The sequence below is a fragment of the Sphaeroforma arctica genome, assembly GCF_001186125.1.
Source record: "Sphaeroforma arctica JP610 unplaced genomic scaffold supercont1.53, whole genome shotgun sequence".
NCBI classification, from domain to species: domain Eukaryota; class Ichthyosporea; order Ichthyophonida; genus Sphaeroforma; species Sphaeroforma arctica.
The window spans coordinates 52,144-64,297 of record NW_014040505.1 but is presented as its reverse complement, the minus strand read 5'-3'; the positions used below and the strand labels follow the sequence as shown (position 1 = coordinate 64,297).

At 41.1% G+C, this 12,154-nt stretch overlaps 3 protein-coding genes across 3 annotated transcripts; all 3 read left to right on the top strand.

Moving 5' to 3' along the window:
* Window positions 1-3,285: 3,285 nt before the first annotated feature.
* On the top strand, window positions 3,286-6,566 carry SARC_01361 (hypothetical protein). Its single transcript, XM_014304917.1, has 7 exons — window positions 3,286-3,428; window positions 3,786-3,874; window positions 4,481-4,604; window positions 5,087-5,166; window positions 5,305-5,463; window positions 5,591-5,674; window positions 5,897-6,566. Exons 1-7 carry the CDS (start codon window positions 3,362-3,364, stop codon window positions 6,101-6,103), a joined length of 810 nt encoding a protein of 269 aa, XP_014160392.1. The 5' UTR covers window positions 3,286-3,361; the 3' UTR covers window positions 6,104-6,566.
* Window positions 6,567-9,598: 3,032 nt separating this feature from the next.
* Window positions 9,599-9,925, top strand: SARC_01360 (hypothetical protein; the record flags this gene model as incomplete). The annotated part of the gene is made up of 1 exon (XM_014304916.1): window positions 9,599-9,925. One exon carries the CDS (start codon window positions 9,599-9,601, stop codon window positions 9,923-9,925), a length of 327 nt encoding a protein of 108 aa, XP_014160391.1.
* Window positions 9,926-10,736: 811 nt separating this feature from the next.
* Window positions 10,737-11,453, top strand: SARC_01359 (hypothetical protein; the record flags this gene model as incomplete). The annotated part of the gene is made up of 2 exons (XM_014304915.1): window positions 10,737-10,899; window positions 11,005-11,453. The coding sequence occupies 2 exons, from the start codon at window positions 10,737-10,739 to the stop codon at window positions 11,451-11,453; spliced, it is 612 nt and encodes a 203-aa protein (XP_014160390.1).
* Window positions 11,454-12,154: the final 701 nt, after the last annotated feature.

Genomic DNA, 12,154 nt, shown 5'->3' with positions numbered 1-12,154 from the left:
CATTCATACATATACGCGTGCATGCATACATGCATACATACATGAAAACATGCATACATACAAGCATGCATGCTTGCATGCCTGCATACAATCATACATACATACATACATATATATACATACATGTATACATGTATACATGTATACATATATGCATATATACATAATATACATATATACATATATACATCTATACATATATACATATATACACGTATGCATATATACATATATTCATATATAAATATATACATATAGACACGTATACATATATACATATATACATATATACCCGACAGTTATATATATATTGTTTTATGCGTGTGTTTAGTGTGTATGTGTCTGTATATATATATATATGTGTGTGTGTGTGTGTGTGTGTGTCTGTGTCTGTGTGTTTGTCTGTGTCTGTGTGTGTGTCTATGTGTGTGTGTGTGTGTGTGTGTGTCTGTGTCTGTGCGTGGGTGTGTGTGTGCGTGTGTGTGTGTGCGTGCGTGCGCGTGTGTGTGGGCGTGTGTTGCAATAGGTACTCGCAATTGATGGAAAAGGAAGACGTGTAAATACGAAGGAAAATTATTAAAGCGTTCATTCCTACCTCTTCTGTGATTCCTGGTTTAACGCGATCTAGAACTGTATCCCAATCATCGTTCAGTGTGTTATCCACAATTGATGCAGTGAGGAACAACCCGACGATAATTTTGGTCTTGAGAAACCTAATGCCCTTTTTGGGAGCAGGTGCAGCCGGCTTTACTTCTGTTGCCAATCGCCTGACCAATGAAGAAGCATAGATGGGGCTGTAGTGTGAGGTACGGCTTGCCAGCCTAGTGGCCTGACCCAGTCGACTACTGAACATTCTTTGCGATTGTCTGTATGGTTACTGAAGTGTTCACATTTAGGCATGTGTATAGATATAGCGATTGACCATGACTCGAAAACCTAAAATGAACATATATATTTTTTTTCCGCAATAATTTTTACGAACCTAAAAATAGAAAGTCCTACTATGATTTTATCTAATTGGATAATCTGCTTTTCAGTTGAGATTTGTGAGACTTATCACTCGCTTCTTAAGACTCTAGAGACTGAGACGAGACTTGTGTGAGAGTGTTCAGACTGTTAATGTATTTGTTTTTTTGTTTGTTTTTTAAAACAATAGCCTCGGCCCTTGAGGGCGGCTTTAGCCTTCAGACAACAGACAAATTAAAAAATTATATATATCGAAATACCGTCATATTTACATATTATATAAATACAGCAGTGCAGACTGCAGCTATTATTTAAATATGTACTGCAGCGCCATACATATTTAAAAAAAAATGAAATTAAAAAAAATTAAAAATACATTGATCATTTCTGACGCCATATTTAAATAGCCCCCTGCCCCTCTCTCTCTTGTCTTGTAAAAATAGGACTTTTTTTAATAAAAAACCAGAAAAGGAGTGGCTATATTGATATGTATATAAATAAATAAATACAATTGTTGTAAATATGTACATCCACTGTACGTAAATACAAAAAAAAATATATATATATATATTTATATATTTCTATATATATACATACTCTACACACAGAGTCAGAGTCACTACAGTCTACACTCTATTTACACTCTCTACAGTAAGACAGACTACAGAGAGAGAGAGAAACAGACTCTCTCAAGACTCGAGAGAGGTGTCTAATTTTCAGAAGAAGGCTATTTATGACTCTACTACTACTAGAGGGTTTTTCAAAAATAGCCTCCTAAAGATTCGAGAGGGACTTTATTTACACCTCTACGGAGGGTGTTGTATGTAAATAGTACTTTGAGTAAAGAGAGAGAGAGAACTCGTCACTGGTGAGTGGTGACCTAGGTGATGACTCGTCCCGGTCGTCCTACAAATGTACTGTATTTGTCTCTTTTTTTTTTTTTATAACACCCCAATACTATAAAGGGGAGTCGATTATTAAGAACCAAACCTAATTCACTAAATCTAGTTTTGGATATTATCTCAATAATTTTTCTATCCTTTTTTTAGAAACATTTCAAAAGAATTTTGCAAAGGCGCCAAGTTGATAGTTCTATTGATTCATGCAGTTATGTATCGTTGTATGAACAGGTCAACAGGATTGTGCACTTTTCGACCTTGCCAACTCTTGGATTTCCGAGTCGCGTATTAACAGTTTAAACCTCCTAAGGGTTCTCATATATATAAAATATGAAAATTATTAGTTCAGAACCCATTATTGTGGCATAGAGGGCATATTATGCTTTCTCAAAATCGCCATTCACGTGCATGTATGTCAATCAATGACACCCATTTGGTGTGCGTTTTCAAATATATGGCTTCGTTTTGATTTTCAGACCTTCGCTACATTTACATAACCATAATTAAACCATAATAATGCGATTTTAATCGTTTGTGGGTGAATATGTAGTAAACTTTGACAAAAAGTTCAGGAAATGAGATTCATCAAGCAATCGGTGGCATGGCACATCAAATGACGAAAACACTTTTTTTCTCGATTTTAGCAGCTGCAGCTTGCTTTACAGTTTTAAGAAAGCATATACGATACGGTTCGGACAATATTTGTACGTGACAACTTTGAAACTTTACTAATTATGCATATCTAGGCCCAATAATCGCGTTTTGGAGGTTTCTGATGTAGTGTTAGACTCCTAAGCATAGAAGGTGTTCTACTTGTACTACGACCTTGGAGCCTTCGCAGATCATGTACGAAATACTTACTCTTGAAATATGCCAACAACAACAAAAATTGGGAACAAATAGAAATCCGGATTTAGCTGATCAGGAACGCTTCTTAATTTTCGGGATGGGGTGATACAACGCGGCTGAGAAACCGCAGGGACCGAAAGCGTTTAATCATAGGGGTAATTTACTTGGTATATATTCAGACATTTGGGCCTATTAATTATTTTGTATAGGGTCTCAAATGGGCAAAATTTGGGCCTATTTTTGTATAGGGTCTCAAATGGGCAAACCCCATTCCAGCCGGGAAAAAAAAGCGTCACGAACCTTTTTCAGTCGGATTTATATGAATAAGCCGGATTTTTTAGCATCCCCGACGTTTTTTGGCGACGGACAAAAAATCGGTGATAAAGTTGACAGGGAGTCAGGGACTTAGAAAAGCTTACGCTTTCAGTAATAAATAATAATAAAACTGAATATCCCTGCCACGGCGGAGAAAAAAAATCGTCATAGCTTTTTCATTGTATTTTTGCATCATCATTTTATTTATTTTTTAAAAGTACGCAACAAACATTGCTTGAAGTTATTTATACATAGTCCAACAGGTACTTGTTTCCTATATTCTGCACTGTCATATAGTATCGCGTGAGTTGTATCATCGCTTTGCACCAACCATGTTGTCCCAGTTGCGTGCCCTTGGCAGAGCAGCTCCTCGGGCAATGACGCTGTTGAATCGTCAAGGTATGACTTGTTTGCTTGCATCCACAAGGATATCAACTTGTAGTTTCGTTTACTAATGACGTGGACTTCCTTAGCCGTTCTCATCCCGTAGTGTCTTCACTCGTTCTACATATGGTGGCTACCTGCGTACTTTATGTCTTGTAAAAATGTTGGCTTTCGAGTCGCCCACTGAGGGATGCAATGCATAAAGGGCTACGTCACTAGCAGATTGTCCGCTTGTTTCACAGTCTCCCCCGCTCGTAATCTGCAAGATCGGTGTGTGCCGACTAGGCTCCATTGTCCCTTTTTCTATTGGCATCACTCTTACCAGCTTGTAAATTGACAACACATACTAAGAAATTGGGTTAAATTTTTTAGCCTTCAGGCCAGGAATAGGATTCCACACCAGCCAGATCAGCAATAGTGCGAAGGTTATGAAATCTACACTGACATTGGCTACCAGACGAGTATGTTTTGTCGTGTCGTCTTTGTACCGTGTACGCTATGCTAATTTTGATCTTCAATGGTCAACATGCTTAAATTGTATATGGTACTACCGGCTGTAGCTTAGGCCATGGCTTCATTCCTGGTGGTATATGGTTGGGGCGTATTTGAGTGGTTCAAAGAGTGTTCTCGCTCGGTTAAGCTGGTATGCTGCTATTTATTCTTCATCTCGAGACAGTAATATAACATGCATATGGATCGCAATCAACAATCTAGCAGCCCTTTAATTTCACAAGGGAGGAACATTGCGTCGTCGCTGTCCACGTCTATTGTTGTATAGTATTTGGAACATCGATGAGAGTAGTAGTGTATGGTATGAATCTGTATTTGTTTCCTGTGGTTATACTCGCTGGTGTGCGCTTTTAATCTCGGTACTGTAATCAACTATATTTCTTCCCATCGACATGCTTATCGACATCCTTTTTTTGAGCACCAATACTTGTTATTTCTGGTCACCCGTCTTGTTATGTTATGTTGCAATGTATAGAGGTACCTTTACTTTATGATTTGGTTATAAATTAGACCGTATGTATCGTCTAAGATCTATCACTATCATGTGTTACCTCCAGGTTCCCAATGGACAGACTTGGTCCCACTTCTTTCCGAAATGGATAAAACCTCGAACACAACGTATTAACCTGCGTAAGGCATTCGGTGGCGTATCGACTGCGAGTGCTGCTGGAATATCGCTGGGTATGTTTTTGTTGCATTGTATGAGAGGATCGGTGATACAAAATTATGTGAAGATCTACTCATCCTTCTTGCTATAACGATCGCATGCACTATATCGGCACCATATTATCCATTATTGTATGCGTGACCTGTTTTCTGGCACTGTATCAGTGATATTTGCGCATAGAGGTAGGTACTTGAGAAAACCCTGTGTAATAAGTAGGTCTTGCTATCAATTTGGTTTATTACTTTACGTTAAATATAATTAGCGTATTAGCAAATATCTAGAACAGTGTTTTGCAAGAACATTATGTGCATTTATGCTTTTAAATCATTGATAGTAGTCTGTAGTACAGTGCAAGGTGTGTATTTTCTTTACCAATTATTTTGGGGTATTTTAGCATAGATGAGCAATCGTTCCTAGATATGGCTGCATCGAAGCAACACGAACCTTATTTAATGAGTCGCACAGTACGCTTATCAATTCATGTTTGCCATCGAAGGTCTGTCTATCTTCACCGCGCCTGCTATGTGCGAACCATGCCGCGAATCAGTCGAGTCGGCAAAAGCAAGCTACTCGAAGGTAATTTGTTGCGGTTGTCCTGTGAAGTAGTATCATTTGCTAGTTGACATATGAGTGTAGATACTGTCGTTGGTGTGGGTTGATATATTCCACGTCTAGCTACCATAATCAATCACACCGGTATTTTGTGCTAAATAGATTTGGCACAAGCCTCGTTCCCTCGAAGAGATTGTTGCTGTGTACGCGAAGCATACCTCCATGTTGACGCAAGAAGTTGCTGATCTCAAAGTGAACAACGAAAGAATGATTAGTACCCTTTTGCTAAATGAGGCTCGCATCGCTGCCGCCTCTGAAACGGTATGTCGCAATATGAATCTATCGTGAACTTAAGTTCTCATTCGGTGTGTGTATGATTCTTTGCTAATGTAATTACGACGACAATACATGTATATTTCGTAATTCTATCTCGCACGCCCTCATGTAGACCCAAATGCTTCGTGAAGAACTGGAGTCGACTCGGAATCAACACATATCCGACATACATGAGCTGGAGGATGCGAGAATAGCGGTATGTGAGTTGGCTTTCTCAGTATTACTCCTTGTCTATTGTTGGCGCAATCATGTTTGCTTTCACTCAATGTGGGTCGACGCATGTTCTTATCCTGGCCCACCTAGTGAATTGCCTATACCTGCGCCGATCTAACGCACATTATGCGATATCGAAGCTCTTAGTTGTGCTTTGTCAATTTACTCTCCAACTATAGCAGCACTACTTCGTTTATTTTATCAGCTCGCAGAGATGAATGAGAACCTCGATTGGAAGCTTGAAGCGAGCCACACCTGTGTCATATGCATGGAGGATCCGAGAGCTATGAGATTTGACTGTGGACATTTAATAGCGTGTAGAGGATGTACAGACTTGCTAGTAGATAAGGGACATCCTTGCCCAATGTGTCGATCGTCGATCGGCGATCCACTTCCGGTCTTCGTATCTTAGTATACTTTAAAAGAGTCTCGGAACCGAATTTTCATCAACTCGCCGGTAGTATGCCGCCGACGCCGTTAAGGGACACTGATACGAGCCATGTGTGCTTGGTAATTTTTTTTCGAATAGTAACGATTCGGAGAATGTGGTGGGTGTAGTTGTCCAAGTATTTTCCGCCATTATGTAACGACGTTCAGAATGGCAGCGCGGCCACCATACCACGATCTACTCCACGCCGGCTGCCTACTTTTTGTGTAGGAAGCTGGCAGCGTTGTCGGTAGCTCGATTGATGTCCCATAGATATCTTGCTCTTGTTACACCTTGGTTCAAGCCAATAAAGTTCTTGTTCAGTGAGAGTTAGACAAGCGGTATCAGATGACTGTTGATTGATTGTGCAACTCCGTTTCAAGCGTCACATAATAAATTTTATCGTGACTCACTACAGTATGTACATCGTGTCTAGATAACGCTTTGTTGTCGTATATATGCGTCGTATATATGCACATATTGAGGTTGACACTTGGTCTGAGATCACATAATTTAGTTGCGCTTTTAGTGACACACGAGAGAGCATCAAATTAATGTGTTTGTATAACGACTATGTTACCTTTGGACCCCTATGCTATCTAAATGTTCGTCAAGCAGATCTGTATTTGATCATGCCGCCCTTTTTCAAATCTTAGACTACTCAATCAATTACTATTAGCATATATCTACTCGATTGTATCGAATCTGCTACTTCCTAGGGACAATTCTTGAACAATACAAATACTGCCACTATCTGAAGCAAGTAGAAATCTTGTTCTCAGTTTGGTCTTTAGCGGGGAGTTTGACCAGACATCGTTTGTACTGTCCGCGTTTAGATATTCATGTATAGAGGTATAAAAGTACGGCTCATCCGTCTGCTACGCTATACCAGCATGCTGAATGTGTTGGGAGTCTTGTATGCGCCAATATTGATCCTTGTACTATAGAACGATTAATGACGTGTTCCGTACTATTCAGGCTGCGTATTGTCCGCAAGGGCATTTTCGTCAGCCCAAGGACTCCATTAAATGTGCTACGTCGTGTTGCGATTGCTATCCACAAGGTACCTAATATGCGTCTACTTTCTTATTGTGCCCAGAGATACGTCTAAAATTACTTTCAGCTTGACAATTTGATTGGTAATGATCTACTTTCTCCTTCGGCTTATAATGACATCGTTAATAGCTGATGTAATTGAGATACACCGGAAAACCGAAATTTACCCCGATTTATTCACTTAGTCGTTTTTGCATTTCTACTTATTCTTTATTAGTTAGACTGAAAAATTGAAGGACTATTGTGACATTCAAGCCTATACACAACTGTTCTGGCCTTCGACCTGCAGAGAATATGCATGTAAATACACTAAGCAAAACCCTCATCTATTTTACAGAGTAACGCATGCCCACCCCAGATTCCTTCACTAGGTTCGTCCGGAGCGTTATACGGAAGCTGCTTGTTCGTATAGTGGCGAACAGGTCGTTACCCCACGCCACTTATCCATAGCTCTCTCGAACCTTTTGGGATTCATATTTTGTGTCCTGCGAATCAGATTCACCGGAACGTAATCATCTGCTGCAAGGACAAGTTCTCATCATCGTCACGATCCTGATCTCCCATTCGCATCGGCAACGCAAACCCCAGCTCCTCAAGCTCCTGTGGCCACCATACAGAAAATATGACCGTAAATTCGGCTGAACATTTAGTAACTTTCCCACGGTGACCATGTTTGTTGAGTTTGTAGGGTATAGAAACAATATGGTATTTCCTCTATCTCTTTGATAGCCACGTAATATTTATAGTAAATAATAAAAACCTTTGTCTAAAAGGTTCGTTAGAATATTAATTTCATTTTTAATTTGGTTAAATTAACCGCCCTTCCCTCCCTCCCCCTGCGCCACCTCTAAGTCAGGAATACAGTATCGCGTATACACCACCGTGGTGAAAGAGTGAGAGAGAAAGCGGGATGTGGTTTACAATCTAAAGTAGTAAGGTACGTAAGTACTTAATACTTTTAGCTAAAAATCGCCTACCAACCGGATCACACTTTTGAACAATTGTTGTTTTTGAACCTGTCATAGCACCAATACTTCGCGAGTTGTAGACATGCACGTAATAGTGGGTAGGTCAGTTTTGGGATATCTTAGAATTACGATTATGTTGTGCTATCAACGTCTTGGAAGGGTCTAAACGCGATATACAATGTTTATTAGGGGTCTAGTATCACCGTATATACCCATAGTAGCATATAACATGGATAAAAGGTCGACGTGTGCCGGAATGGTGTCATGCGATTCAGATGATGCATGCATTGAATTAGGGGTTTTTGGAGTTTTATAGCATTATGGCGGCCTGTAATTGCGCACCGCAGGATGTTTGTGATGAGTGTATATGCACTCATAAGCGTGGGCGATGCTCAACGTGTGGCAGTGCGTGTAATATGTGCAAGTGTGCTTGCAGCGGGTTGATTGGCTCTTGAAAACGTGGTCGTCAGAAGGGATCAACTAAAGTAGTCGGCGAGGTGTAGTGTGTATCATCAGGCCGTTCGTCAGCTAATAGAGCACGTTTAGATATTGCTGAGAATATCCGTGCACTTGATACCCCAGCACGCAATACGAGTGCGCTAACTGAGACGTATACACATACAGAAAGTAGAAACATTGTCACAATTAGCTCTAATGAAACCGCCCGCATAAACACAATAGCAGATATCTGTAACTCTAGAAAGGCACTTCCCAGTGCAGATTTACGTACGCATAACACGGAACTGCAGACAACACATCCGCACGGATGGAGCTGTGTGTGTCTCAAATCGTGCCTAAGGCGTCAAAACGTATAGCGAATATAGTATATCCAGCAGACACGAACGCTTTGTTGAGCGATGTTGCTACTTTGCTAGGTGTTAGTGAGAATGCGTCTGCAGACCCTAACAAAACCGTAGGTGAACGATTATTAAATAGTCTTGTAGATGTATATATTAGAGCGCCCAAGAACTCCTTGCAAAGGTGGGTTACTCGGGCCATACAAGTGAAAGCACTCACTAGGCAAGAAATAGATCGTTTGAAGCAGTGTGGCGAACTGACCTTATTGGGATCATCACGGGATGTAAGCTATGGAGACTGGACTACGAATACTGCTGGTGATGCTCTAGGTGTCGTAAAATACAGCGGAGCAAGATTTAGCGAAGCACGCCTAGAAGTTGCTATTAAGTTCGTGCTTTCGGAAAAAAATGTATGTCGAATATCATGGGGTACAAAGTATATAAGGGTTGGACCTGACGAAGTTATAGCATTGCCTGCGCTCACACGCCGTAAACCTGCAGAGGTCCTATATAAGAACTACCTAGTGTCGGTTGACGAAGATGATCACATAGGCAAGACTAGTTTCATGAAGGTAGTATTCTCTATTACCAACAATGATGAGAAGATTATAAAAGCGGTGGACTAGGTAACGGAATGTCTAGTAACGGATGTTGTGGATATGATGCAAACCATAATAGAGGACTTCGCCGAAGACCCAACAGAGCGCTCGCGGCTAGCAAACTTAGTGGACCTCGGCAAGACGTTTATCAAACAACAATTAGATCACCACGTAATCAAGGAGAATATGGTTAACACACACGGACTAGAGTATGCACTTACGAACCCGGACAAAAATGTACCTATAAAAGATGGTGAGTGCAATGGATGCATATTTTTGCCCTGGGTAGTCTCCCAAATAAAGGGAACGGTGAGGCGGAGCACTTTTGGTGGTGCCGATGTCCAGCAAGATGCCTGGGATGTATTAAAGGTGTGCCACGATAAGTAGGAGATCTACACGGGTCATCGCACCAGAGTCAAAAACCAGCAATATCACTATGATGAGATACTCGAGGACAAGCATGATTGTTGCCTACAGAATAAAGGCAGTATAGAACTCTTCACGCTCATAGACTAGAAGATAAATTCAACCCCATTTCATCTAGAGAAGCAACTCACGAGCACTATGGACAACGTGGCATGGGTTGGCATGGGTGTAGGACAATGTACTTTGACTACAAAGAGTGGGAAGAAGAATATGACAACGGAGAGATGATACAATATCATGGAGCAATACGCCATATTGTGTATGGTGACCAAACATTGGAAGGGGATAATAGCAGGATTCTTCGTGTGTGTATTCGATGGTAGTGGCATATCTTTACGCCATCAAAGAACGTCTGCCACGTACTAAAACCACTGCGCTTGCATCCGATAATGCCGGATGTTATTCATAGATGCATATTTCGCACGAGGCGAGGTCACGTATCGAACTTCATGAAATCTTCAAAGCGCAACAGGATTAAAAAGATAGCAACGCCGAAAGGATTAGCGGCCGCATTGGCATGGAAAGGAGGTGTTGACCGTTCGTGCAAATAGTAACGATCGATCGACAAGGACGATTGACCACATTTTCGGAAAGAACTAAAAAAAATAGTAGAGTCGGGCTTTTTAAGTTCTTTACTCGGGCTAATGATATAATCTTTGAGGTAGTGGAATGTCCATTGGAAGCAGATGATAAGTTAGATCTTGATAAGATCCTTGACAGCGACAAAGTACTGTATCTGCGTGCGTTTGCTTATTCTGGTGTTGGCGCTGGTATGCTGTTCCGGGTTAGTTTCAAAGACGAAACTTTTACCGTCGTCGATGAACCTGGAGATACGAGAAATGATGAGATTGGTGATGGTATCAGTGACGATATATTGAATGAGAAGGTAGGAGGTGATGGTATCAGTGACGATATAGTGAACGAGAAGGTAGGAGGTGAATTTGGCAAGAAGAGGGCCCCATCCGCAGCGGTATAACCCCTTGAGCTCTGTGAAGATGAATTTACCGACGATATTGAACATATCTTTAAATGATTTAAAGGGCCGCTGCCGCCAATGAAGAAGGTTACTTCGGTTCTGCAGGAGTCTGGGCAGCCAGATTATGTAATGGATAATGAGGCGGTACACGAGGAATCGAATGAATCAGATATAGATCTAGAGCTAGAACTCGAAAGCGAAATCGCTGCTGAACTACACGTTGAAAAGGCTACGGAGCTTGAGGTCCACGATGATGCTGATACTGCCGAGGAGCTTGTCGGCTATGGACCTGGGAATCCTGATAAGGGTGTAAAGCGATTGTCATATGTTTGTGTCCTCAAACAATCAAAGCTCGGGATTATCTTAGGTCCGCGCGACCACCTACGTGAAAAACGTGTATGCGGACCTTACCAAGGCGTGAGGAATCGTATCGATATACTCGCCACTGCTGTACGATCGGCGAATAACCTCATCTCTTTCCATGCTGTAGCTATGTGCGATGGGAGTCAGTAGTTTCCTGAGATTGACCTCACGGAGGACTTTCACTCAAAGAAACACGCACAAGGTTGGGCAAAACGCAGGCCGCATGACGAATATTCTGGAGAGTTGTTTATAAAAAAGTATGTAGACGATATAAATGACATGTTTTGGAAGGGAGAGGCCGACTCCTCACTTAAAATGCAGTCGGGATCTATGCTTGCACAATTAAAGGTGATGTATCCTGGGTGTTATTCACTTCCCAACGAGATGGATATAAGGACGCAAATATCTACTTTGATGTAGTCAAAGAAAGGTGCCGAGGCTAAGCGTAAGAAAGAGGTAGAAGAAACTAACAAAGAAGCCTTGGTAAGAGCTGAAGCTGCAACCAGAGGTGAAGAGTACGTCCTCACCGCCAAGAAGTCGCGTTAGGAAACTGAGAAATTCCCTAAACTATATCAGAAAGACTTGCATGATATAATCGACGAGGATATTGCGATCAAATGGCAAGACGTAATACCTCGGTTAAAAGCAAAGTATGCTAAGGACGATGGGAGTATTCCTGAAGACTGGCTAACAGATTACAAAATCAAGAGCAAGATTACTTACTGTAGGACCAAGGCGAAAAAGTCTAACCTTCGGTCCATGTTATAGTATACATGTGCACCAACATCTAATGTGGGAGGACAGTAATAAGTTGAATAATGTTCTCACAAACTTATAATAACAGACCATTC

Coding starts and splice junctions, on each gene's coding strand:
- SARC_01361 (XM_014304917.1), top strand. CDS start 3,362: ATGTTGTCCCAGTTGCGTGCCCTTGGCAGAGCAGCTCCTCGGGCAATG. Junction 3,429..3,785: donor GACGCTGTTGAATCGTCAAG/GTATGACTTGTT, acceptor TAAATTTTTTAG/CCTTCAGGCCAGGAATAGGA. Junction 5,167..5,304: donor CAAAAGCAAGCTACTCGAAG/GTAATTTGTTGC, acceptor TGTGCTAAATAG/ATTTGGCACAAGCCTCGTTC.